The sequence below is a fragment of the Dreissena polymorpha genome, chromosome 14 (genome assembly GCF_020536995.1).
Source record: "Dreissena polymorpha isolate Duluth1 chromosome 14, UMN_Dpol_1.0, whole genome shotgun sequence".
Taxonomy (NCBI): domain Eukaryota; kingdom Metazoa; phylum Mollusca; class Bivalvia; order Myida; family Dreissenidae; genus Dreissena; species Dreissena polymorpha.
Window position 1 is genome coordinate 24,953,689 of NC_068368.1, and position 27,199 is coordinate 24,980,887.

A 27,199-nucleotide genomic window follows, 5' to 3' on the forward strand; every position below is an offset into this window, starting at 1 on the left:
GAGTCCGATTGAATTAAAGTGGTGTGCGTGACTATTCCACTTGTTGAAGGCTTGGGACTGATGCACAATGTTCCTTTGGATTTTTTAGAAGACATGACCTCTTCAATACCAACCTTTTAATTTATGTGTTTGTCCACAGTTTGCTTTTTGACCGTTTGTTCGTTTACAGTGTGCTCCTTTTCCTGTTCGTATGCCTCGATTTCTTCAATATAAGTATGGCTTGTGATTTCTTTTCCACTTAATTTAGGTCTCTTGGGCGCACTTGGCTTGGCTTTACAAGCGGAGCTGCACTCACAGGATTTCACTGGATAAACTTGTTTTTCTGTGTACATATCCTTAAGATACGCATCCACAGCTTCTTTACCGGACTTAACAGCTTTTAATTTTTCGAATGGATTTGTATCTCTGAAAGCTTCGCATGGAAAGAGTTTGATTTTATTAATTGTGTCAATATTAAAAGGGAAAATCCCAGTCTTTTTGGAGGCAGACACGATGTTGCTCGGTGTAGCTGCTTTGAGATATGCCTTGCATGCAATGTCAGCCATTTGGTACCGTGTAATAGCATGTCCGATGTTTTCGCGCATGTAGGTCGCACACTCTCTGTAATAGTACCCTTTAAAGGGTCCAAAAACGGCAATGTCCAACGGCTGTAATATGTGCGAAGTATTGGCTGGTAACACGAAAAGAATGATGTTTTTTGATACTGCCCATTCTATCAGTGGTTTAGAAGTGTGGCTTGCATGGCCATCAAATATTAATAATATGGGTTGGTTGTCATCAATTCCCCATCGTACATTCTGCAGGAAGTGAAACTCGAGGTATTCTCTAAATACTTGAGCATAAGACCATTCGGACGATGACATTGTATACCCTGCTCCAGGTAAACTCCCTTTCATCAGATCCGGATTCTGCCTCTTGCCCTTGAATACAAAGAATGGGGGAATCGAATTTCTGATGGCATTTACACACCCTATTATGGTTGTAGTTGTCGAACGAGGCGACATTACAGCCTGTGCCTTTTCATGCAGGGGCGCAATTACGTTTGGGGTCTGTGCTCTGGTTGGATTCTAGTTTCATCCACATTGTAGATGAACTGTGGCTTGTTGAAGAGGTCATATGTTTCCATTGTTTCTCGAAGATTTGTAAAATATTTGTCGACAGTTTCGGGTGTTGAACATTTGGCACGGCTTGTTTCGAGCGAGCTTGGTCTCATGGAACTTATTATGGATTCCCAGCGTTTCAGAAAGTTGTTGAGCCACCGATTGCTTAATGCCTTATTGTGGGGACGCTTTCGTAGATGGAAGGCAAGGTCGCCTGCAACATTTTTTATCTTAGAGCTTGTGACGCCGTAGCCAAGCTGGGCAAATGTCTCCAGATATTCCACAATGCCCAGCTCTTCTTCTTTGGAAAAAAGAGTTTCCTCATTTTTTAAAGCGCCAGCCTGTACACGTCCGGCTACCCTGTCAAGAAGGGTGCCATATGGAACACCAAAAATCACTGATGCCTTCATAACAGAAGTTCCTTTTCCGGTTACTTCTTCATAGGCTCTTAGCAAAGATTCCTTTGTGTACTGTCTATACTTCCCACTGAATTTTGTAGGTTTAGACTGAAATTCAAAAGCATTGTACGAGTCTAGATATAAGGAGAATATTGTCGTTTATTTAAAAATGAAGGAGATACGACTGTTTCGCTCAACAATGTTTGAAATTGTAGATACCCAAAGTATATATTAATTTGTTTAAAAAAACGCAATAAAAAATAACTTTACAATATGAGTAGTTATTTGTTCTTAATCAAGTGGTGGAAAACAAAGACAATGGGGCTGCAATAAAGAGCTTCAATTAACAACGTCTAAATTGGACGTCTATTATCTTAAAATGTAATGCGTCGATCTGATTTATGAATGCCCCCTTTTGAGCCCCATTAAAAACAAAGGGCTTATTTACTGAGACTTTTCTTACCTCCCCTGAAAACTGCAGCGTTCTTGACAATGTAGAAAGGTGTATTTTGATGGATGTTTTATGAATTTAATGGTGATTTAAAGAATATAAGCACGATATATGCATAAAAAATAAGGTAATTGACATAATTTATATTTTGTTATTCATAAATACCTGTTTAAACCGCATTTTTACGAGAGGTTGATGGAAATACGACTTCTGTAATGAGTTTTCACAGGAAGGCTGGCGCGTGATGCGAGTGCTGGTATTCTAAAATACGTCATAAAAAAACTGATCGAACTTAGGCACCTGATCGAACTTAGGCACCTGATCGAAATTAGGCACACAGAGGATACTACATTAATATACACCCCAATATCATTCACACCTACATGTATACGGCATTATTCACACGTATCCGCCTATACATTATGAGTGGGACGAAACGTCTACCCCTTTTCAACACAAATACCAGTGGCACGAACTGGTAGTGGCACGAAATGTCTATGAACCTCAGTTACTCAGTCATAATGTCAATGTTGTGTTTTTTTATTTGAAGTTTTGGTTCTACATTTCAGCACCATGGATAAGAAGATTACAAACTTAGCAGAGGAAAATAAAACACAAGAACTGATAGAATGTTTGGAAAGAATTCCAAATCAAGAGGTATATTGTTCAAGATCAATCAACTTTATACACTGTAACTCCAATATAAAGCGCTCCGTTATAACGCTGAATCCAATATAACGCGGAGGGTGCTTGGATCCCCTTTTTTCTCCAACCTTCCATTTGATTTCTGATTCAAATCCGTTTTATGCAACTTCATGTATTTTCAGACAATTCAAAGATGGCGGCAATCACAGTCATGTTGATTGCTTTATTCAACCGTCCGTTGAACCGATTATAATCGCCTCGAGGTTAAACAACACCAACAGCTAATTGGTGTTAATCTGTTGTGTAATGTCAAGAAAGGTGTGAAAAACTCGCGTGTCAGTGTTTATTACATGTATTCCTCATCAGAGCGGTTCAGTGCGATAATTTCCATAAGTTAAGTGCACGCGGGATAGTTATACAATTTAAGTAATTCAAAACGATTGAAACATCTCATACTTTGATAAGGTTGCAGTTTGACTATATTAAATGAGCGGCTGTGAAATATACTGCCTACTGTATAAAACAACTTTTTCTGTCATTTCATTATCATTCTAGTATTATGTCATTTAATCTTTCAGTTCGTGTATAAGAAATTAAATAATGCAGACGATTTATTTACATGCGAACGCAGTGTACCGGCAATTGTTAACAGAGTTTCACTTTCATTTTCGCGCGGTATCAGAAAGTACCAGGGAAACACGTTTTTTGCATGCGTATGACGCAATAAAACAATTTTTTGTACATGAGTCGTATTGCATTCAATCTTAATTTAAAGTCGCTCGTCCAATGAAAGCTCTGCCCCATAATGCACTGTTCTCTTAACACTTCTGAAAATGGCATATATGCGAACGGTTGTGTTTACGAATTTCTTAAACATATATCGTCATTAATGTTCAAGATTATTATTTTTAAGTTATGTTGTAATTTCATTGGATTATCGGATAAATGTGCACATAAGAAAAGCGGTATGTATACTGTTATCGATACGATTCGGTTAATATGCATGTATTTGCGTCAACACAGCATGGCAATATACATGACCTATATTATAGGCTATTCTATACCCGTTTTTTTATAGCGCCCTGCAGTAAATGAGCTCAAAACCTATAACGCGGATCCGTTATAACGCTGTTTCGCGGCTTGGACCCCATTGACCGCGCTATATTGGAGTTACAGTGTAGTTGGTAGCATGTGTATCCGTTTTATCTGCCCTCTTAATGAAAACATCTAAATATTTTAAGTGAAAAGATTGAAAAACATACAGATTTAATACTTCAATTTATAGTTTAATGTGTATTCTTGCACATAACATCAAAAACTGCATTAAAATTGGTAATGTTTTGCCAAAATACTGGGGAGACTAAGCTCCATGTAGTGATCAGTATCATGAACACCGTTTCTCATTATATAGGCCCTTCTAATTGGTTTCTAAGGTTTGTTACGATGTTCTTTTTCAATAACTAGCCTCTTAATGGAAGAACAAAAACTCTTGTTCATGTTTCTCTAAAAAAAATAATTTTTTCACTAACAAGGACTTATTTTACATTTGATAAACCTATTGATAAACCAAAAACAAACTAACACAAGTATGTGTACCCGTGAGTAATCAAAATATCAATCTGAAATAAACATGACATAATTTATAATGAAAACCGAAAATCATGAGAAAGATCGTTGTAATCACTTTTCTCGGGAAGCACTGGCTGCTGGCGATTTCGCTGGTTACCTACAATCTAGGCGCCGGCTACTTTTTCAAACAAATATCAATAAGAAACGGTTAAAAAAAACGCCAGTGTCTGTGTTTATGCCGATTTTGACGCCATACTTTCGCTTTCGTGTGTCAACAAACTAGCTGGATGTAATTATTCTAATGCCCATAATTTTTGCGCAGAGATAAGCACGAATAAACAAACAATCAATATTTTGTATCTTTACGTAACAGTTTTGTCATCCGCTTTTTTAAACGCTCGTTTATGATGAAGATTGCGGAACCCAAAGAGACTGATGCAGTGCCCGGTCAACAAACACTAGACGATATCTGTAGGCCAATACAAGGAATAATGAACAATCCGTTAATAGACCAATGATATTAGATCGAAACCTATTCTTTCAATTTCATGTGCAAAATCATGTTTGAAGACAACAAATCTAGGATATATATGTACATTTTTCATTAAATATTTTTTATTAATAAAGAAGTAATTTAAGAAAAAAGGGTATATTTTATCCGACAGTATTCTGTTCAGTATGAGATATTACAAATGAATAAAATTGATATTAAAGGTATTGTTTTTTGTTTAAAATTCCATTTAAATCCTGCCCTAAATTTTGTGTTACTCATTATTATGACCCCCTTCGAAGAAGAGGGGGTATATTGTTTTGCACATGTCTGTTGGTCGGTCTGTCCACCAGATGGTTTCCGGATGATTACTCAAAAACGCTTAGGCCTAGGATCATGAAACTTCATAGGTACATTGATCATGACTGGCAGATGACCCCTATTGATTTTCAGGTCACTGGGTCAAAGGTCAAGGTCACAGTGATTCGAAATAGTAAAATGGTTTCTTGATGATAACTCAAGAATGCTTAGGCCTAGGATCATAAAACTTCATAGGTACATTGATCATGACTGGCAGATGACCCCTATTGATTTTCAGGTCACTAGGTCAAAGGTCAAGGTCACAGTGACTCCAAACAGTAAAATGGTTTGGGGATGATAACTCAAGAATTTTTACGCCTAGGATCATGAAACTTCATAGGAACATTGATCATGACTGGCAGATGATCCCTATTGATTTTCAGGTCACTAGGTCAAAGGTCAAGGTCACAGTGACTCGAAACAGTTAAATGGTTTCCGGATGATAACTCAAGAATGCTTACGCCTAGGATCATGAAACTTCATAGGTACATTGACCATGACTGGCAGATGACCCCTATTGATTTCCAGGTCACTAAGTCAAGGTCAAGGTCACAGTGACACAAAACAGTAAAATGGTTTCCGGATGATAACTCAAGAATGCTTAAGCCTAGGATCATAAAACTTCATAAGTACATTGATCATGACTGGCAGATGACCTCTATAGATTTTCAGGTCACTAGGTCAAAGGTCAAGGTCACAATGACAAAAAACGTATTCACTCAATGGCTGCCACTACAACTGACAGCCCATATGGGGGGGGAGGGGGGCGGGCATGCATGTTTTTACAAACAGCCCTTGTTATTTATGCAAATGCGGATGTTTTTTAAGTGAATAGCTGAATCAAAAGATGTTGATTTCTCTGATGACAGATAAAATAATTCGTGACAAAAAGGCAAACTTTTATTCACTAATCTGTTTTTATTCTACTTTGTTATGTTTTCTTTACAGCTGGGTCAGATGATTGAACAGAAAGTGATCAAGGGCAGAAACGATACCTTCACACTTGTCAGAGCCATTCTGCTTGGTAGGTGTACAGAGCGCCAGCTTGGCCTTAATGGAAGGGTGCCCCACCCTGCCCTCCCGAAGGCCCGCCCTGTCCTTCCGAGGCCCTGCCCCGCCCTGCCCTGTCCTCCCTAAGCCCTGCCCTCCCGAGGCCCTGCCCTTATATTTACAAAAAAAAAATAATCTTTGTACGTATGATAATTTATAAATCTCTTATTACATTGTAATTAATTTATTCCTCATTTTTGACATTTTATTTAAATGGTTTAATAATAATGGGAATAATATATTCTAACAAATAATAATAACATGTAAATTTATATGCAGCAGGGAGCATTCCAGATAATTTACGCATGTGCGCTCGAAAGTGCCCTTTTGACAAAAAACTGCACATCGAGTGCCCTTTTGACAAAATAGCTCCCCTGCCCTTTTCAAATCCAAGCTGGAGCACTGGTGTAACATTACTGAACCCTTTCCTACATAGAAGCAAAATCAATACAGGGCTTGCACTAAGCGGCGTACGGCCGTATATTACGCCCGATAATTGTTTCCATACGCCGATAACAAAACCCCATGACGTCCACTGTACTTCCTTAAAATTGGTCATACGCCGAAAATAGCAACCCGTGACGTAAGTTGTCGATTAAAATAACACTTCAATCAACACTGCTTTCTGCCGACTCAATGTGTTTTGCACACGTCTCGATCAGTCTAAACTCCGCCTCCTTATATTTGCTACCGCCCGCAGGTGATTATCAAGTTTATTGTGTGTTGTTTATCTAACGGTTACACAATTTACCCCCCCCCCCCCCCCCCCCCCCCCCCCCGCGCGGATCGCAAATTGACCGTTACAAAGCAGTCACTTAATATTGGTTGCTTTAACAACACACTCGTGCCTCTTTGAACAACACACTCGTGCCTCTTTGCGCGTGCCGTATGTTGTCTAATGATTAGGAGATAACTGCTGGTTTTGGGCAGACGGCACGATAAAAGAAAGACGGCAAAAATAATTAAAGAAAAACAAAACTAATCAAAGTTTAAATAATTACATAAATTCACTACCGTATTAGACCCCGCGAGTTTTCTCAGTTTGTTAATCCACCGATAATTACGAGTAATAACCATCTTATATAAACTGGAATCACAGTTCATTTTCTATACTAACAAGTCATTTTACTAGTCAGAAACATTCAGAAAACACATTTCCTGGATTAGATATAAATTATCCGAGTAAAATTAAATTGCTACGTCATGACCTACGACATTGCAAATGGCTGACCTATTGTAACATTCAACCCGCATTCAGTTTAAAGTGGTGATTCAAATTACAAGTAAGGTTAGTTCAATAATGGAGAAAACATTAAATGGATTTGACAAACATTTGATAAGGTTTGTTAAACCAGATAACAACATGGAAAGTTTGGATTATTTAAGTTAAACTGGTAAGGCATTTATTAAGTGTACATATTTCGGACATGTATAGTATTCGAATAAACAGTAATTGATATGCTAGATGCTCCATCATGACCATTCATTAAGATTGTGTTTTGTTGCAAATGCAGTCATAGGGATGAGGATAATAAAATGACAATAAATATGTGATGAAAAGGTGCAACCGCACATATCTCAAATTACTTAAATGTGTTGAATGACTTAAATGTGTTATGATTAAGTAGATTTTATTGAGAATTTATTGTTTTTAGAATGAACATAGTAAAATGATAGAAATAATAAAAGTTTTGAAATTAACATGTTTTGTCTTTTAAGTCGATATTGTTTGCACAAACTTATACCCTGATTTTCCAAACTTCTCCCTATTTTTAAAGCCTAGGGTAGTCTCCGCCTTGTTGCATGATATATCTAGTTACTTTCACAGAATTAAAATGACCCAAAATGGATGGGAAGAGTTTGTGATCATATATGCAGTTGATATTCTGTTAACATCAACATTAAAGTTGTTTGGACTTCCAACATTTTTGAGTGGGACTTCCATAAGTAAAGGGCAGGAAGTCAGGACTTCCAAAATTTATTTCTTAGTGCAAGCCCTGCAATATATATCTATATGCAACTTGCATAAAAACAACAAAAAAATGTGAGTAACTGGCAGAGTGTTCAAGTCTTATGCTGTTTGCTTTTATTGGTATCTTAGGGTTGAAAAGGAAGCAAAAAAACCAACAGGAATCGGTTTAGAAAGGTATTTAATTTAATTTGATTTTTTAAGGGACAACGAACAGGTAAAATGTGTGTCTGAGTGGTAAATGGCTAAGCATGTCTTTAAACCTTTGATCAGCTAGCTCAGTTGGCCCACCACACACACACACATCTCTGTTATATAAGTGGGGCAGTTATCAATTACCAGTCCTTTGATACGTATTTGAACTTAGTACTTGTACATCAGCTAACCCTGAAAAAGTGTCAGTAGGATGTAGACCCCCCTCCCTCTGTAAACTGCCTTGTACCTGTCGGTCAGTAAATCACTTTGTTATGGCACAATTTTTTAAAATCGTACACCTACCGTAATCCAAATTAGTAGGCTGGTTGCCAGGTAGAAATGAAGACATCTATTAATTTTGAGGTCAACAGGTCAAAATTCAAAGTCATAGGGTCTTGATAATGAAATTGTGTGTGTTAGTGTGTATTTTGAAGTTATGAGGTCCTTTCCGAGCCAGAGGCTACATTATGTGTGGACCCAGAGTGGGCCCCAGCCAGAGGCTACATTATGTGTGGACCCAGAGTGGGCCCCAGCCAGAGGCTACATTATGTGTGGACCCAGAGTGGGCCCCAGCCAGAGGCTACATTATGTGTGGACCCAGAGTGGGCCCCAGCCAGAGGCTACATTATGTGTGGACCCAGAGTGGGTCCCAGCCAGAGGGTACATTATGTGTGGACCCAGAGTGGGCCCCAGCCAGAGGCTACATTATGTGTGGACCCAGAGTGGGCCCCAGCCAGAGGCTACATTATGTGTGGACCCAGAGTGGGCCCCAGCCAGAGGCTACATTATGTGTGGACCCAGAGTGGGCCCCAGCCAGAGGCTACATTATGTGTGGACCCAGAGTGGGTCCCAGCCAGAGGGTACATTATGTGTGGACCCAGAGTGGGCCCCAGCCAGAGGCTACATTATGTGTGGACCCAGAGTGGGCCCCAGCCAGAGGCTACATTATGTGTGGACCCAGAGTGGGCCCCAGCCAGAGGCTACATTATGTGTGGACCCAGAGTGGGCCCCAGCCAGAGGCTACATTATGTGTGGACCCAGAGTGGGCCCCAGCACTCCTACCTAAAGAACTTACTAGACTCATGAACGATGGGACAAGTTTTGAATTAAAGCTGCAATTTCCAGCTATTTTGTTTTAACTGAAAGATTTTTAATTTTGGAGGTGGTCTTATGTTATGGGAGGGGGGAAGCTGGAGTACCTGGATGAAACCCCACCGGTCCTGTATGGTGACCACCAACCAAACTCACATGCTGCCAGTAACGGGAATGAACACAGGTTGCCTAGGTGACAAGCGAGTGTACCAACCACAGCACTAGCTGTACTGCTGTTCCATTAAATTATTAGGTGCAAAAGTCATAACAAAAAAAGTTATATAAAATACACTTCTTTGTAATTTATATATTTTAATATATTATATTATTGTTTGATATAAAACCTTGGACAGTTTCCTCTTTAAGCAATTTTCTCAGATGTTGATAATAGTTTATTGCATATTAATAATAATTTTCTTTTGCATTATTACATGCAGAAAGAAAGTTTAGCTTGAGTCAGCATGGTTATTTAACATATTGAAAGTGTTGTATGCTTTTAATTGTGTTGCTTGCTAGGCTCTCCACCAGAAAATTCTTCAAGCGTTGAACGACGGTGTCATGTTTACAAACAGTGCATATCAGCGCTTCAGAAATATGAAGTGAACAACAAAATGGCATCGGAACTTGTTGGACTCCTGATGCTTGAGGTAATGTTAAGATATTGACATTAAATAAATAACAAAGATCTTAGTATTTTAATTTAAAATCCTCAATAAAAGGATACAATATAATTATAAAATCCTCAGTTTCTGTTAATAGTCAGATTCTGTGACGCAACTTTATTGTTAAACAATTTAATTTTATTAAACAAAGTAGTTATAGTAGTAAAAATATATTGTTACCTAGCAATTTCAAATTGTGAATTACAAGACTGTTTTGGGCTGTAAATAAACAAGTTTTCTCAAATAACATCAACTATAAGCATGCAAGCGACTCTTATCTTCCTCAAAATTCTTTCTTTTCATGAACAACCTCATAAGTCGAGACTGTAACTTCAATCAATTTTTGTTAGGAAAAAAATCTGGATTTATGACTGGGTTTTTACAGTATGTTACCCTTGGGTTGGCAATTGGCTGCATCACCCTTAGCTGTGACAGTAATTGATTTACAGTCAATGTCTTGTTTTTTCTATGCAGGCTGACACACTTCCAGGCACAACACTGGCTGAACTAGCTGGTATCTACTTGGACAACATCAAGTCAGATGTTACTCTCTCTACCAAGTATGTTTATGCAGTCTTTATATGCTTGCTGTACTTGTGCCACTTTTTGAGGCAGTGTTTGGTACTGATAAACCATAAGAAGTCTTTATCTTCAGAGCGCTTCACTCAATGGTAAATTTTGACAGGAAGAACTGCATTACTTAAAAGAATTAAGAGTGCACAAATAGTTTGTCATATATTCATGACCATTATTGTTAAGAAATTGAAGAGCCACCTTTTGGTGCCACTCAAAATTTTCTTAGAACTGTGATCAGTCCAATCGCAATATCTGCCTACAGGGCTGTTCCTTTTTATCGTAACATTTTTACAAAAACACTTGCATTGTTTTAGTTCCATGAAACTTAAATGCTATATCTTCCCACAAAACCAAAAAAACCTGAAAACTTGGCCTTTTCACGAGCCAATGTTAAAAGGCCTAGGGCCACTATTCAAAAATCTCATTGAAATCTTAATAGAAGTTTGATATATGTGAATGTCAGGGAAATTTGTCTATCCAAATAAAATGTTTTCAGTTTACTTGATAAACTTGAGAAAGTTGAAAACAAGATGACATTATTTTAGCAATATTGTATTGTTTAAAACATTTCAATGTTGGAACCAACTTCTTTGGAAGCACATACAGACTTGCCAAAATTTAAGAATCTAAGGAATTTCCGTAAGTTTTACCTGAGAAGATTTGTAAATAAGTGTGGAAATCATGACTCTGGCCAAAACCACTGCAGGTCTCTTGAGCTGTTTCCAAAGATCTTGTCGGCCATATCTGCCCAGGAAAACATCCACTATGCTGGGAACCACATGAAGGGGACCGACTACAAGGGCCGCGTCTTGAATAGCATGTGTTCCTGCAGGTTTGCTCTGATTACTAGAGCCTTGTTCTTGAAACACTGGACTTCATGGTGTGCGTAGTGTCGTACCAGATTAGCCTGTGTAGTCCACACAGGCTAGCCAGGGATAACACTTTCAGCTTTTATGGTATTTTGAAAGGAAAGGAAGTCTCTTCTTTGCAAAAATCCAGTTTAGGTGGTATGTGTTGTACCAGAATAGCCTGTGTGAATTGCACAGTCTAATCTGGGCAGACACCTTACGCACATGCATCAAACTCAGTTTTCCGAGGACAAGGCTCAGTTATAATGATCATAGTTTTTTTTATAAGACTTTGCAGTGTTTTTTTTGCTCAAATCCAGGGCGGGTAAATCCAATGATTTTTGACAAAGTAAAGTGCCATAGACATTACTCTAAAATAACACTTTTCTGAAATGCTTTCAGAAACTTACCTGATATTTGGAATGTGAGTCATATCAAGGCAGATGTTTATCTCTGTGTTTTTTGGAGAAAACCCAAGGTATTGTCATAGCCAGCTCATCTGCCGTCCATGTCGTGCTAAAACCTTAACATTGGCTCTAGAATCAAAGTGCTTCCACTTATAACTTTTAAACTTCATATGTAGCTGAACTTTGATGCATTCTACATGCCACACCCATTTTTGGGTCGCTAGGTCAAAGGTCAAGGTCACTGATCTCTAATATGAAACGTTAACATAGGCACTAAAATCACAGTGCTTCCACATACAACTTTGAAGCTTCACATGTAGATGCACCTTCATCAGTTTTACATGCCACACCCATTTTTGGGTCACTTGGTCAAAGGTCAAGGTCACTGTGACCTCTAATGTAAAACTTAAACATAGGCTCTAAAATCAAAGTGTTTTTTTAACCAGGTTTTTAACCAGGTTTTCCGAAGGAAAAAACTGGTTATTAGATTGGCGAATGCGGGCAGGCTGGCTGGCGGGCGGGCGGAACAAGCTTATCCGGGCCATAACTATGTCGTTCATTGTCATATTTTAAAATCATTTGGCACATTTGTTCACCATCATTGGACGGTGTGTCGCGCGAAATAATTACGTCGATATCTCCAAGGTCAAGGTCACACTTTGAGTTCAAAGGTCGAAATTGGCAATAAATGAGCTTGTCCGGGCCATAACTATGTCATTCATTGTGAGATTTTACAATTATTTGGCACATTTGTTCACCATCATGGGACGGTGTGTCGCACGAAAGAATCACGTCAATATCTCCAATGTCAAGGTCACCACAACTTAAAATAGATTTATTTTGAAACAAACTTACAAAGGGGGGTAATTTTGTTTGTTCATTTCAAAAGTTCAGTTTGAGTTGTCTCCCTTAATCAGACTTTTTTTCACAATGAAAACCTGGTTTTGTGACAATTTTGTCCCTTGTCTCTGACAAGCTTTCATTTATTCAAAACTGCACCCAGAGCCCAGCGTTGGCACCCGCTATGCGGTGCTCTTGTTGTTCTGTTCCATTGATATTTGACATAGTTACGAGCATCAGAATTTTATCTTGAATAACAGTTTGCTGGTCAGATCTTGATGAAACTTGGAAGGAATGTTAATCTTGACAATGAAAGGCCAGGTTAAAATCTAGGACACCATGTCAAGTCTTTTACCTTTTACTCAGGTAAGCGCTTAAGTGCTGTAGGTCCATCTTGTTTTACAGTAATATTTTTATCACAACAAGAAGAGTGTTATTTTTCCGACTTGCCTAATGATTCTTGTCACACATTTCAGATGGGATCCAAAAAGTGTCATCAACCTGGCAGCCATGTTCAAGGATGTCCCGCTATCTAACGAGGAACTGAAATTTGTCATTGAGAAAATTCTCCGCATGTTCGGTGAACTGGACATGTCTGACATACCAGCACTGGTCTATCAGCTACTTTTGCTGTGTACTAAGGTAAGTGATTGAGGTTGCAGTGGCATAATTGATATGGTGTCCATTGGGTTATCACTGAGTCAGAAAAAGTTTGTGCCACTTCAGGAGTTTTTCTGCTATTAAAAAAAGGCGGTTAAACGGACCCGATCCAAAGCAAACAGACTCTATCCCAAACAGAAATTGTAAAAAAAAAGTGCCTTTTTTTTTATATTTTTTTATATTTTTGTTTTACAAAGAAGTGTCCAATTAATATTATGTCTCAATTTTATTTCATAAGCATCTAACAAAGTATTTAATTATAATTTATATTATTTTGTCCTAATATGTCAATATTTATTGATAAATCCCACTTTGATCCATTGTGTCGATAACAAATCTCCAAATTTGCCATTTTATTGATTTAAAAAATCCCAATTTAACCAGACTCCTTTTCTTAAAATGGCTAGAAAAACCCCTGCACCTAATTTTGACGTTTGAAAGGTGGAGATAATTTTTGTCTTTAATAATAATAATATTCATTTAAAACGATAATTTATATTGCCACATTTCAAGAGTCTAAATAAACATAATTGTGAATATGAAGTACCACAAACTCCATTCTCGTGAATACAATTTTACATTATAATTGTTAATAATAGGAGATATTTATTTTACAAAACTTTATTTTAAATCATTAAAGGCTCCATAAAGGTGAAGATCGGTAATTATTTACCGATTTTTAAATATTTTTTTCATATTTTATTCATAAAGGTTATCAAAAAACAATAGATATATGCTATTGGACATTACAATGAAAAATAAGCAAAACAACTTGTTTTGAGCTCAAAATAAAGTGTCCTCCAAGTCAATTGTGTTTACAAACAATCAGTTTATTTACATTGCTGTTTACTCGGAAAAGAGAAAGTGAAAGTGACTCAGGTCACCAATTATTTAACGATGATTTTTAACGTTTTCTGGTATCACCCACAAAGTAGGTCTCTTCTAAATGGTTAAAACATTTGTAGTGATCTAATAAGGTACCTTTTGCTGGTTAAAAGTTGTTTAAAATAGAATTAAAATGGAATTTTCTTTCGGCTATTTTTAGCATATGTCACCGCTCTGAGGCTACACATCACGTTAGTTGCAAAAATGTAAACATTTCTTCCAATTATGAAACAGGTTTATCTTCCATAATTCTTGACAACGTTGTACCTAAGCTGTTTTATTAGCAGTTTTTATGCAAGAGTAATTGAAATCCAGTAAAAATCAGACCATTTGATATGCATAATAATTGGATTTGTCACCTTTATAGAGCCTTGAACTAATTTCAATATTGTTTAAAGTTTCATTGGGCTGGAAAAATATATGACAATATCAACATAACACCTGACTTGCAGGTGCTTAACTGCCCTTCCTAATAAGATCTTTATGTGTTGAAATAAAATTTAAATGGCCATTGATTTTAAATTTGTCATGACTGAGGACTAGCAGTGTGACAAAGTTCAGAAATAACACCCATCCACAGATCATATGTTTCATGAGTTTCTCCATGCAGTAAGTCAGATTGTTTCAGAATAAACTGACAGTACATTAAAAAAAAAATTTTTAGCTTACTTGAGCACAATGTGCTCATGGTGAACTTTTGTGATCGCCTTTTTGTCCCGTGTACAGTGTCAACATTTGCCTTGTTTACACACTAGAGGCCTCATTTATTGTCTGATCTTCATGAAATTTGGTCAAAAGATTTGTGCCAATAATATCTTGGACGATTTGAGATGGTTCTGGTCTGTTGAAAATCATGGCCACCAGGGAGCGAGGCATTTTTGCTTACATGGCTATAGTAAAACCTTGTTAAAACTTAGTTGTTATCTTCATGAAACTAGGTCAGAAGATTTGTCTGGATGATATCTTGGACGAGTTTGAAAATGGTTCCGGTTGGTTGAAAAACATGACTATCAGGGGGAGGGGCATTTTTCCTTATTTGGCTATTGTAAAAACTTGTCACTTTAAAAGTCACATTTATTGTCCAATCTTCAGGAAACTTGGCCAGAACATTTGTTTTAATGATATCTTGGATGAGTTTGAAAATAGTTCTGGTCTGTTTAAAAAAACATAGCCGCCAGGGGGCAGGGAAGTTATCCTTTTATGGCTGTAGCAAAACCTTGTTAGCACTGTAAAAGTTACATTTATAATTCGCTCTTCATGAAACTTAAGGGTGTCACGGTACTCCGTGGGACGGTATATCGTAATAGTCTCCCCTCGGTACAGTTCACGATACGCCTCCGAGTCCGTACGGTACGCTACGGCATTTTCCATGACGCATTTCAAGGGTAGTAACTGTAATTCGCCCAAACAAAATGGCGCAAGTTGAATTGAAATCACCTCCAGCCAGCTTCTAATAAAAAATATGGAAGCATTTTGTGTTATCTGTAAGAAAGTGGTAGGCGTTTATTTCGTATAAACATTTGCTTTATATAACGAATTTCCTAAGCAGGAGCTGTAATTTTGTGATTCCGCTGAGAATTTCGCAAATTCTTTGAAACCATTAAAATTAAATTTAACCACTCAAAAATGTGCTGTGTCGCCTACGTCACGAAACAAGGTGCAATATTTGACTGGTTCTACTAATTGCGCTTGGAGTTTTTTACGACACAAGCAAAGATAGCCAGTTTGACTAGTTGGTAAACACGTTTTATTTTTAACTTAAAAAATCTATCGAAGTAAAAGAAACATAAAGCAGTCCGTATTTTTTAAACATATTCATAATTTCGTGTTCATATTTAATCAAAGTTTTAGATTTGTGAATAATAATAACTAATTGTCAATTTGTGTACTTTCATGACATTATATGGTTTTTTGTATATTATATGACACATAAGTAGAGGTCTTTAGATAAAATTAATAAATGGTTTTAAATAGTTTGTTTGTTGTTTCCATCTGACGATACGTTTCGCGATACGTATTGTATCGTACACACTGTACCGCGATGCGTATCCTATCGTAAGGTGAGCGTATCATGACACCCTTAATGAAACTTGTTCAGAACATTTGTTCTTATGACATCTTGGGCTGCACAGAGCAGGTCAGTTCCTTTGTATCTCGGGTGAGCGACTTTGGGCCTTTGAGGCCCTCTTGTTTTATTTGCATCTGTATTTGGATTAAAAATCAATATATTGAACAAACCGATAGTGATGAAATTGAGATCATTATAATGTCTGCCTTACCAAGCGTGAAACAGATGCCATGACATCAGAGATAATCTTTCACAGCATGCCACTCTCATCTAGAAAAACTAATTATTGATATGATAACAAACAATGCCCTTGGGGCTTGTTCGAATGCAATGGGGTGTCTAAATATGCTCCATTGATTTCCTACACAAGATTTCTATTTATACAGATTACCTCAGTCAATAATTATTTTGTCAGCGTTGATATTGGGCACTTAAAAAAATTGTTGCCGAATATGCAGATTTGTCACATTTGGAAACAATTGCCATCAACAGCAAAATCCCTGTGTCTGCCTAATGACCCAGAGGTCCTGGGTTTGATCTCCACTCTGGGAGATAATTCCATAATATTCAAAGTACTGGTTATGCCCATTCAACAGACCCAAAAACACCTCAATAAGCCTTTGTCTATTTATGTAACAGACTAAAATAAATAGGCTTAAAGTAAGAGCTGTGTTTGAATGTGGATTAAGTATTGATGAAATTGATCATACAGTTTGCTTTGATTTACCATATTCAAAGCCATTCAAAAACTACTAAAGTAATTGTTTTAATTGACATGGCTTATAAAACATTTAAATATTGTCCTTGTCGTTTTAAAGGCTTTAAAACCTATTAAGGTTTGGTTTTAAACCTCCTTGCATAGTGTCAATAAAGAAACATTGATTGTTGATTATAACAAAATTATTTTCAATGGTTGTTTAACCAACTTTCTAGCATTAGCATAAGTAATTAATAGGAAGTATCTGCAACGTTATTATTTTAGAAAGAAAATTGTTGCATGTATTTTTATTCTTGATGTTGCTAAAAGAAAATCTGTTGGAGTTTGGCATGGGATTTTTAAACCCCCAGTTGTTGTTTTTATGCTCCCCCAAAATTTATTTTGGGGGGAGCATATAGTCGCCGCTTCGTCTGTACGTGTGTGCATCTGTCTGTCTGTCTGTCCGTCCGTGCACAATTTTTGTCCAGGTTATTTCTCAGCAACTAATGACGGAATTCAATGAAACTTTATGGGAAGCTTCACTACCAAGAGGAGATGTGCATATTATCAGCAGGTTCTGGTCGGATGATTTTTCATAGAGTTATGGCCCTTTGAAATTTTCTAAAAAAAAATTATTGTCGCCCCAACTACTGTGCCCTCTTGTTTACCAGGGCCACAAGAAGCTGGTGTTAGAAGGAATCATCAAATTCTTCTCGGAGCAGGACAGCAAACAGAAACCAGCAGATGAAATGGAATGCAGGTAGTGTGATGCAGAATCACAATAGAACAATTAATTTTCTATGGTTGATGTAATGTAGATTTCTTAAAAACAATTGTCTAGTCGTTAAGTAACCATCCTAAATCCATCTAAGTTGTAAAGTGACCATCCTAAGATCCATCTTAGTCGTAAATTGGCCATCCTGAAATCCATCTTAGTCATAAAGTGATCATCCTAAGATCCATCTTAGTCATAAAGTGATCATTCTAAGATCCATCTTAGTCATAAAGTGGTTATCCTAAGATCCATCTTAGTCATAAAGTGATCATCCTAAGATCCATCTTAGTCATAAAGTGACCATCCTAAGATCCATCTTAGTCATAAAGTGACCATTCTAAGATCCATCTTAGTCATAAAGTGACCATCCTAAGATCCATCTTAGTCATAAAGTGACCATCCTAAGATCCATTTTAGTCATAAAGTGATCATTCTAAGATCCATCTTAGTCGTAAAGTGACCATCCTAAGATCCATCTTAGTCATAAAGTGACCATCCTAAGATCCATCTTAGTCATAAAGTGACCATCCTAAGATCCATCTTAGTCATAAAGTGACCATCCTAAGATCCATCTTAGTCATAAAGTGACCATCCTAAGATCCATCTTAGTCGTAAAGTGACCATCCTAAGATCCATCTTAGTCGTAAAGTGACCATCCTAAGATCCATCTTAGTCGTAAAGTGACCATCCTAAGATCCATCTTAGTCGTAAAGTGACCATCCTAAGATCCATCTTAGTCATAAAGTGACCATCCTAAGATCCATCTTAGTCATAAAGTGACCATCCTAAGATCCATCTTAGTCATAAAGTGACCATCCTAAGATCCATCTTAGTCATAAAGGGACCATCCTAAGATCCATCTTAGTCATAAAGTGATCATTCTAAGATCCATCTTAGTCATAAAGTGACCATACTAAGATCCATCTTAGTCATAAAGTGACCATACTAATATCCATCTTAGTCATAAAGTGACCATTCTAAGATCCATCTTAGTCATAAAGTGATCATTCTAAGATCCATCTTAGTCATAAAGTGACCATCCTAAGATCCATCTTAGTCATAAAGTGGTCATCCTAAGATCCATCTTAGTCATAAAGTGGTCATCCTAAGATCCATCTTAGTCGTAAAGCGACCATCCTAAGATCCATCTTAGTCATAAAGTGACTATACTAAGATCCATCTTAGTCATAAAGTGGTCATCCTAAGATCCATCTTAGTCGTAAAGTGACCATCCTAAGATCCATCTTAATCATAAAGTGACCATACTAAGATCCATCTTAGTCATAAAGTGACCATCCTAAGATCCATCTGAATCATAAAGTGACCATACTAAGATCCATCTTAGTCATAAAGTGGTCATCCTAAGATCCATCTTAGTCGTAAAGTGACCATCCTAAGATCCATCTTAATCATAAATTGACCATCCTAAGATCCATCTTAATCATAAAGTGACCATACTAAGATCCATCTTAGTCGTAAAGTGACCATCCTAAGATCCATCTTAGTCATTAAGTGGTCATCCTAAGATCCATCTGAATTGTTAAGTGACCATCCTAAAATCCATCTTAGTCGTAAAGTGACCATCCTAAGATCCATCTTAGTTGTAAAGTGACCACCCTAAAATCCATCATAAGGTATTAGATCACTTTTGTCTGATTTTATTTCATTAATATAGGCTTAAACACATTGAGAATTTCAAAAAATAAAAAGTTCTTAATATTTGTTAATTTAGCTTAGCTGTAAAATGTGTCAGTTTGAGAATATTTGATATTAGGAAATAAATCCTTTATGCGAAAAGGAATGTATGTTTAACTAGCCAGTGTAAAGTCTATTGAATCGAGGGTGTTTGATTTCAGTGAAGACGTACTAGAAATGAGCAGTGACAATGTGGAGTCCCTGCGTATGACTGAAGGCACCGTGATCCTGCACATTAGCCTGGCTGTGAAGGAACATCAGGAGCTGGGCAGGGAATTCATCAAATGTCTCAAGGTTTGCATGGCTTTGTTGCTTAAGACCCATTATAAGAGAGAGAAAGCCATGTCTCTTTATGCTTTTATGTTTGTAACCCAGCCAGAAAAATCCCTGCCCACAATGGGGATTGAACCCAGAACTCCCGATTCCAATTCAGGCAGACACTCTAACGCGTCGCTATAAAAGCTAGCTCATATAGCAAGGCGGTACAAGTTCTCCTTATACCGAACCCTGCTACACAAACATCCTCCAATACAAGATCACCTCCGTAGTTCACTGTTACTCCAATATATCGCGGTCTGATATATCGCGTGTCCAATATATCCTGAATCAGCTATGTCTCCCAAAAATCTGCATGACGCCCAAATGACATGTTTTAATCTGAGAATTTGCTGAGAAAAAGCGATTCTAGCTAGTATTTTACCCTTTTTCCACCCATTTTAATTTTTTGTATAATCCGACATTCATTAATCCAGTTTTGTCACTCACACTTGTGTACTGCGATAAACAATAACCCCACTTGCCAAACATCACAGGTTATTTCGGGTGTCACCATTCACTATTGAATTTGCTTTGAACTGCGGAATACACACCAGTCCACACATGAAGGTGTATACAAGTAGAACTGTAAATGTCATAGGTCAGTACTTACTTATCTCAACAATCGTTTCGCGTTAGATACAGTGTTTACTACATACTTGCTTTTAATTCAGAGGTAGAAATCCTTCAGTTTGTCAAAAAGCACTACTTTGAAAGCCCATGCTTTCCATGAGGATGAATGATGTCATATTGTACATGGGGGTCTAATTTGTGCATGCTTTCTTGAACAGTAAAACTTGGCAATGGTTTTCGGATTACAAATTTTATTATACGCATTTGAAAATACTTACATGGAATAATGTTTTGTTTTATACCAATGTATAAACATATTCAATGAGGTAGGTAAATATCGTGTTTTGAAATTGCCAAACAATGTCAATGTATACATTTACATGCATGAATGAACTGACAATTTATATCGCGTGCCGGATATATCACGGTGGCGATCTTTGGACCCCCACCAACCGCAATACATTGGAGTTGCAGTGTATTAGATTTATCAATGCTACTTTAATATTGTATAGATCTTGTGATACCAAGTTGTTAAACAATGATTATAGGGTTACCAGAACTGCGGTGTAGCAAAGATCCTGTCTCCATTCAGCTTAGCTATGACCCTGTCTCTAGCCAGAATCAACCGCTTTGAGGATCAGGTAAGAGGCACTTATGGCTTTTATCTTGAATTAAAACAAATGTGGTACTTTACTGACGCATCAGTGTGCTTCCGCTACTCCCTGAGCAAGCAATCAAGATAAACTTTTTTGCAAGTTTATATACTAGGGCTGTAACGAATACAATAGGTGACAAATACGATATGTATTACGAATACAGGGTGGCGAATATGTGTATTTATTCGCGAATATGAATTTTAATGAACAAAAGTAATACTGACAACTTGACATGACATTATATAGTATGAAACTATGAGTATTTGTCAGTTTGATTAATTGAGTATCATTGCATACTGAAAATATGAAATATAAGACTTTGAAATAACAAAACACTGACTAGAACTGCTTAAACTTTGAACACAGTTTTGAAACTTTTGAGAAAACATGACTAGTACCAATAAAATCCTTAAGTAGAACAATTAAGAGTCAACAGTTGACACATTTGTGACAGTACCCATTCACATTTTTTTGATGAGCAAAACTGTCATTCGCATTTGTATCGATTAAGATCTGGCATGTAAAGCTTTTTCAATACTTTCCGCACTTTGATCCAGGGAGGGTATGCGACCGATAAGGATAAAAAACAATAAACAGCCTTTTATTAGTTATTATAACAACATGCCAGACGTCCCGATCTTGGCGGGACAGTTCTGCTTTTAAGGTGTATGTCCCGGTGTCCCAATGTGACACAATTTGTCCCAACATTCGTAAAAAACAACCTACGTTCTATAAGTTCACACTAAATTCGCTAATCAAGCTCTGTCTGGCTTAAATTACCATTGCTAATCCCTTTATTGCCCCCTATTAACAAACAATATCTACTAGTCGAGTGATCCAGTGTTGTTTTTGACACCTTATTAGGGATCTATCGGCAAATTATTGATTTTATCGGGCTTTCACACCATGGTGTTTTTAGCTCACCTGAGCACAACGTCTTTTGCCTCATGAAAGGAAATTGGTAAAGATTTTTCTGCACCGTCCGTATCACCGCATGTGTATTCGTAAGTCTATTTTTTTCTATAAAGAGCTTCTTTTCATTTACTTATTTTTTATACGACTTTTGCCATCGGCCGTTATATTGTAGGCAGACGACAATATCAACTGTGTATTCCATTATCTGCGCATGAATGACCCAATATTACCCGATAGCGAACTCAATGTTGATTGGCCCGCTACCATATGCGCTTTAAATTGTTCATGGAAACAAAGAGAAAAATAGTTTTAAAAAAACACTCCGGATTAAAGTGGCGGATGTTTTCAATGAAATTTAATGAGATTTAAGCATATTCGCAAATTATATTTTTCTAGAGCCAAATTCGCTATACTTTCGCAAATGGCGAACGACAGCGCGAGCCCTGTAGTAGTGAGCATTTATTCCAATAATAACACGTTTGCAATTCTTGCGCTGTCATTCGCCATTTGAGTCATTTGCAAAACTATTCAAAATTCGGCTCAAGAAAAATCTCAATTGCGAAAATCTAGTAAAATTTCGTTGAAAACATCCGCCCTTTCTAATGCAGACTGGTTTTCTATATTTGTCTCTCTTGTTTCAATGAAAGTGTTTGCAATTCGAACAGTTTGCGAAACCTGGTCTGTACCCGATTAGACATTGCTTGACCTTAATGTTAATGAAGTGCACATGGTAGCTGGCCAATCAGCATTGAGCTCGCTTACACGTGACATGACGTTGTCGAATGAAACGTGAGAATGGGTGGAGCTATCGGATAATATTGGGTCATTCATGCGCAGATGTTGTATAATTTGAATACACATTTAATATTGCCGTCTGCCTCCAAAATAGCGACTTGTCTGAAAGTCGTATAAAGAGATAAGCAAATAAAACAAAAACGTCAATAAATATTTCTAAGCTGACCACTTTTTATCTTTTTACCGAATATTTACTGATCTGAATTAAAGAGTGATAATTAATTAATTAGTTATATGGCGATAATATTACACATCTCTGCCGATTGCCGAATTGAATTGAATGGTGATAATTAATGAATTTGTTTTTTTTTTACTCCCAAACTATCCTTAACGACAGCAGCATATTTTAATTAAAGGGATACGAGAAAAACAAGAGCGGTTTTATAGTATTTAAAGTCTAATTAATCGCATATGCATATGTCAAATTAAAAGGCGACTCAAATAAATACGGGTACGCGTTTTGTTCATTGCTATTCTAGATATCCTTGAAAGAGCATTCATTTAAATGACGCAAATAACCGGAAAGGATAAAAAGCGGAAAGGACAAATTTAGCGGAAAGAAGCAAAATATTTTTTTTGGAAAGTAAAAAAAAATTCAGTCGGGTCGATTTTAGAGGGTCGGTCGGGTTATGCCAAACAAAAGAATTTTTAAGGATGGCCTTACATAATTATATTAATTAAATATTTTATATTCAGCATGAAATACAGAAAACAAAGACCTTAAATGAACTGTTTTATCAATTATTTAAAACTGAAGATCCAGATTGAAAAAGAAATAGCCCTTAACAATGATACACTTCATATATTTGAACAAAAATGAAAACACATTAAACTTTCATAAACACGTCCAGTTTGCTTTCTACCCACAACTCATCCTTATTCATAAGTATTCTGTTTTTGTGTGTTTTTTTCTGTTTTTTTTCCACATCCTTCCAAAGAAAAAGAATAAATATTAACCTTTTTTTCTTTTTTTAATGAAAAGGAAACCACAAGGTCAAAAAATATATATATTAGCATATCTTGTATAACATGTTTAACCATTATTGCTGCTACATGGTATCACTCTGTTAAATGATAATATACATGTATACATTGTATGTTTTATATTGAATAAAAAAATAAATAAATAAACAAATTGAGCGCTTACCGGTACACATTGATGTTTCGCATATATTTACTTTCGTTTTTGACTGATTTTCAGAAAATAATATGTACATATTGCACCAATCTAAATTTAGAGTTAATTGATGATTGGTTGAATTAAAACAGTGCTCGATGCGCGCACATCACGTTGAACGATTACACCTGCCTCTGTCCCAAATGGATGTCAAATAGGCATGCCCTGAAATTTCACGTCATGGATTCGTCCGCATAGTGCACATACATGTGTGTTTACTTCCGGAAAATGGTGAACGTCTGTGTTCATGAAATTCTCAAACACATTTATCATCAATTTTTGCCAGAAATAATGATGTTTTGTAAGTAATATACTGATTACTGACTACAGTAAAGGTGGCATGATTGATCGTTTTAGGTGTCCCGATTTTTGGTCAAATGTCCCGACATTTTGAATGGAATGTCCCGATTCGGACCTGAAAATTTCTGGCATGTATGCCCATACTATGTTGATAGATCTTGCAAATTGTCTTCGTCTCATCGTCATTTTTGGGGAAACCAAAGTAGCTCTCTTAAGTACTTAGTACTAAAAATGAGCTTTAGTTAATGATGCATGTATTGAGTCTGTCCGTCTGTGATCTGCGTGTTGAACTTTCAGCTCTTTACCAAAGAGGCCACAATCAAATCTTGATAAAATATTGATGGAAAAAAGCTATGCAAAGTTTGAATCTGGGTCACTTGTGTTAAAAAACTAGGTCACAGGGTCAAATCTTTACAAAGGTCACAGGGTCAAATCTTAACAAAAAAGTATTTCCACTCTAGCAGCACCATGTATGACTCAAGCTTGATCAGGCTGGTTCAGAATGTTTGTGTGCAATATCTGTATAACTGCTGGCCTTAAAATACATAGTCCAATTGAAACTGGTTTAATTTGTCCTAATTTTAAGTACATCTCTTGTCATACATGTAGGAAATTAATAGGAGCCATTAAGTCTATGTTTCCTTCAATCTGTAGTATTCTCTTAGATTTTCTGAGGAAATGAATTTGTCCTTTATACAAGATGTATTGAAAGAAGGGCATCCAGGGCTCCCGCTACCATGAGCATTTGTCGCCAAATACAAAATTTTTAGAAAAGTGGCAATAAAATCTTTCAATTTTTGAAAACAAGTGGCGAAAAATGATTTTCTCTTATTTCTCGCTAAACAAAGACTAGGATTTAAGAATGGCTACAAAATAGATCTTATTTGTAAAAAGTGCTGACACATTTTTTTAAATCGCAAAAATGGTTTGTCAAGAAAATTTTAACCCTGCGAGAGCCCTGACATCTGTGATCAATATTTAATTTATAACCTGAAGATCAGGGATGGAAATTAACAGGGGGACCATTTGTCAGTTGCCTACAAAATATGTGGTGGGCCTCTATATTTTCTTGGACAATTCAAATGTCCTCCGTATAAAAAGCATGGACAAATGTTGACTACCATAACTCAAATGTGAGTTTGTCACCCCTGGGATATGCTGACTTGGAATTGAATTACCATAAGAAACACAGCTAACAATTTAGCTTAAATGCATAATCAATGTTTGTTTACACTATACTGTATTACAAGGCAATTCTCTGATTCTACTCCTTTTTGCTCAAGGCAATCAGAGAATTGATTATTATTTAATACCCATTAGGATAATTACACTGAGCCAATACAAGGCATACAAAAATACTGATACTTGTTTTCCTACAGATCTATGAGTTCTTGAAGTCGAGCATCTTGAAGAGCTTCAAGGATGCTGAGAAGCAGTCCACCTCTTTTTGGGTGAAGGAAATAGTACCAGAGACCAGTCTAGTGGAGGAATACATCCTGCAGACCGTGAAAAACAGGTCATTTGTTTGTTTGGATTTGTTATGCCCCCCAGTTGGGGGACATATTGTTTTTGCCCTGTCTGTTGGTTGGTTTGTTTGTTGGTTTGTTGGTTGGTTTGTTCGTTTGCGTCAAACTTTAAAATTTGCCATAACTTTTGCAATATTGAAGATAGCAACTTGATATTTTGCATGCATGTGTATCTCATGTACCTGCACATTTTGAGTGGTGAAAGGTCAAGGTCATCCTGCAAGGTCAAAATGCAAATATATGGGTCAAAACCGCTCTTTTAATATACACTATAACTTCACAACAACTTCTCATATGCATGGAGCTGCACATTTTGAGTGGTGAAAGGTCATGGTCATCCTTCAAGGTCAAAAGTCAAATATATGGGGGGGGGGCATAGTGTTTCACAAACACATCTTGTTTTAACATATGGGCATCACTCTGGGAAAATGGGGCTTGATTCATGTGCGTGGGAAAATGGGGCTTAATTCATGTGCGTAAAGTGTGGTCCCAGATTGGCCCCTAATCAGGTACATTACTTTCAGTCTTAACGCGATTTTGGCCAATTAGTGACTTCTTTAAGCAAGAAATACCATAGAAGTTGATTGTGTTGTCCCTGATTAGCATTTGTGGACAGAACAGTTCAAGCAAGGAAGGAATGTTAAAGAATATTTAAAAAGGTTAATGCAATCTAGTACAAGGATATTGAAGACAGCCATAGTGCCAAATCTGAATATTTCATTATGTGAATTTTCCCATTTTCAGTGTTTTCCACGCTAAATTGTGTGCGCTATACTGATACTTTTCCAAATGGGCAAAATAATAGTTGGATCCATCATTGATCGAATCATATGTTGCAGCACATTTGGGTGGGACCATGTGATCCAGGGGTTGGTACAGCTGGGCTTCATACTCATGGACTCGTTCGGGCCGAAGGCTGCATTTGGACGTCTGGACCTGGTCCCCACCCTTTTGTCAGGCCCCTCCCATGAGGCTTGTCAACTTGGGGCCAAGATCCTGCTGAAAACATTTAAGGTAATGCACAGTGCACCTGGTTTGTGTGGTTTGTCAACTGAGGTTTAATGATGGTATGTGATTTAAAGTATACGTCACTAGGAAATGTATTGTAAAATTACTAAAAACTTTAACAACTGAATATAACTGGGAAATTATTTTCTTTTTTGGCATAACATTTCTTGTGTTTTTTTGACAATTTTGTTAATTGGTGGATTTATGATTTGGCAAAGAGTCTTGCGATGTGTTAGTAATACATATCCCTAATCTCGGAGGGAAAGAGGGAATAATATGCTGGAGAGATTCCCTGTTTATCTCATGCCATTTGGTTATCCAATGTATGAGATGACAGTAAGCGTTCTTGTTTATTGCATGCTTATTAACTAGATGTACATGTATGTAATGCCTACGGTAATTCCATCTAAAAATGTTAACATTGCGAGTAATAATTCATTTGGATCTTAAATTGGATCAATCTACCTCATGAACAAATTAATGCCCTACAAATAATAATGTT

At 36.9% G+C, this 27,199-nt stretch overlaps 1 protein-coding gene across 5 annotated transcripts in view; it reads left to right on the forward strand.

The window, feature by feature from the left end:
• LOC127857140 (Fanconi anemia group I protein-like) overlaps positions 1-27,199 on the forward strand; it is a 102,534-nt gene that overhangs the window by 6,505 nt on the left and 68,830 nt on the right. For 3 of the 5 annotated variants that reach the window (XM_052393516.1, XM_052393521.1, XM_052393518.1), the window contains exons 2-12: positions 2,519-2,606; positions 5,962-6,037; positions 9,836-9,966; positions 10,456-10,541; positions 11,264-11,389; positions 13,129-13,294; positions 17,634-17,722; positions 19,594-19,726; positions 20,869-20,961; positions 25,543-25,679; positions 26,529-26,703. In XM_052393516.1, the coding sequence (XP_052249476.1) occupies positions 2,519-2,606; positions 5,962-6,037; positions 9,836-9,966; positions 10,456-10,541; positions 11,264-11,389; positions 13,129-13,294; positions 17,634-17,722; positions 19,594-19,726; positions 20,869-20,961; positions 25,543-25,679; positions 26,529-26,703 (1,300 nt within the window). Of the gene's footprint in view, positions 1-2,499; positions 2,607-5,961; positions 6,038-9,835; positions 9,967-10,455; positions 10,542-11,263; positions 11,390-13,128; positions 13,295-17,633; positions 17,723-19,593; positions 19,727-20,868; positions 20,962-25,542; positions 25,680-26,528; positions 26,704-27,199 lie in introns of all 5 variants that reach the window. The other 2 variants (XM_052393517.1, XM_052393520.1) reach the window with 2 other exon arrangements.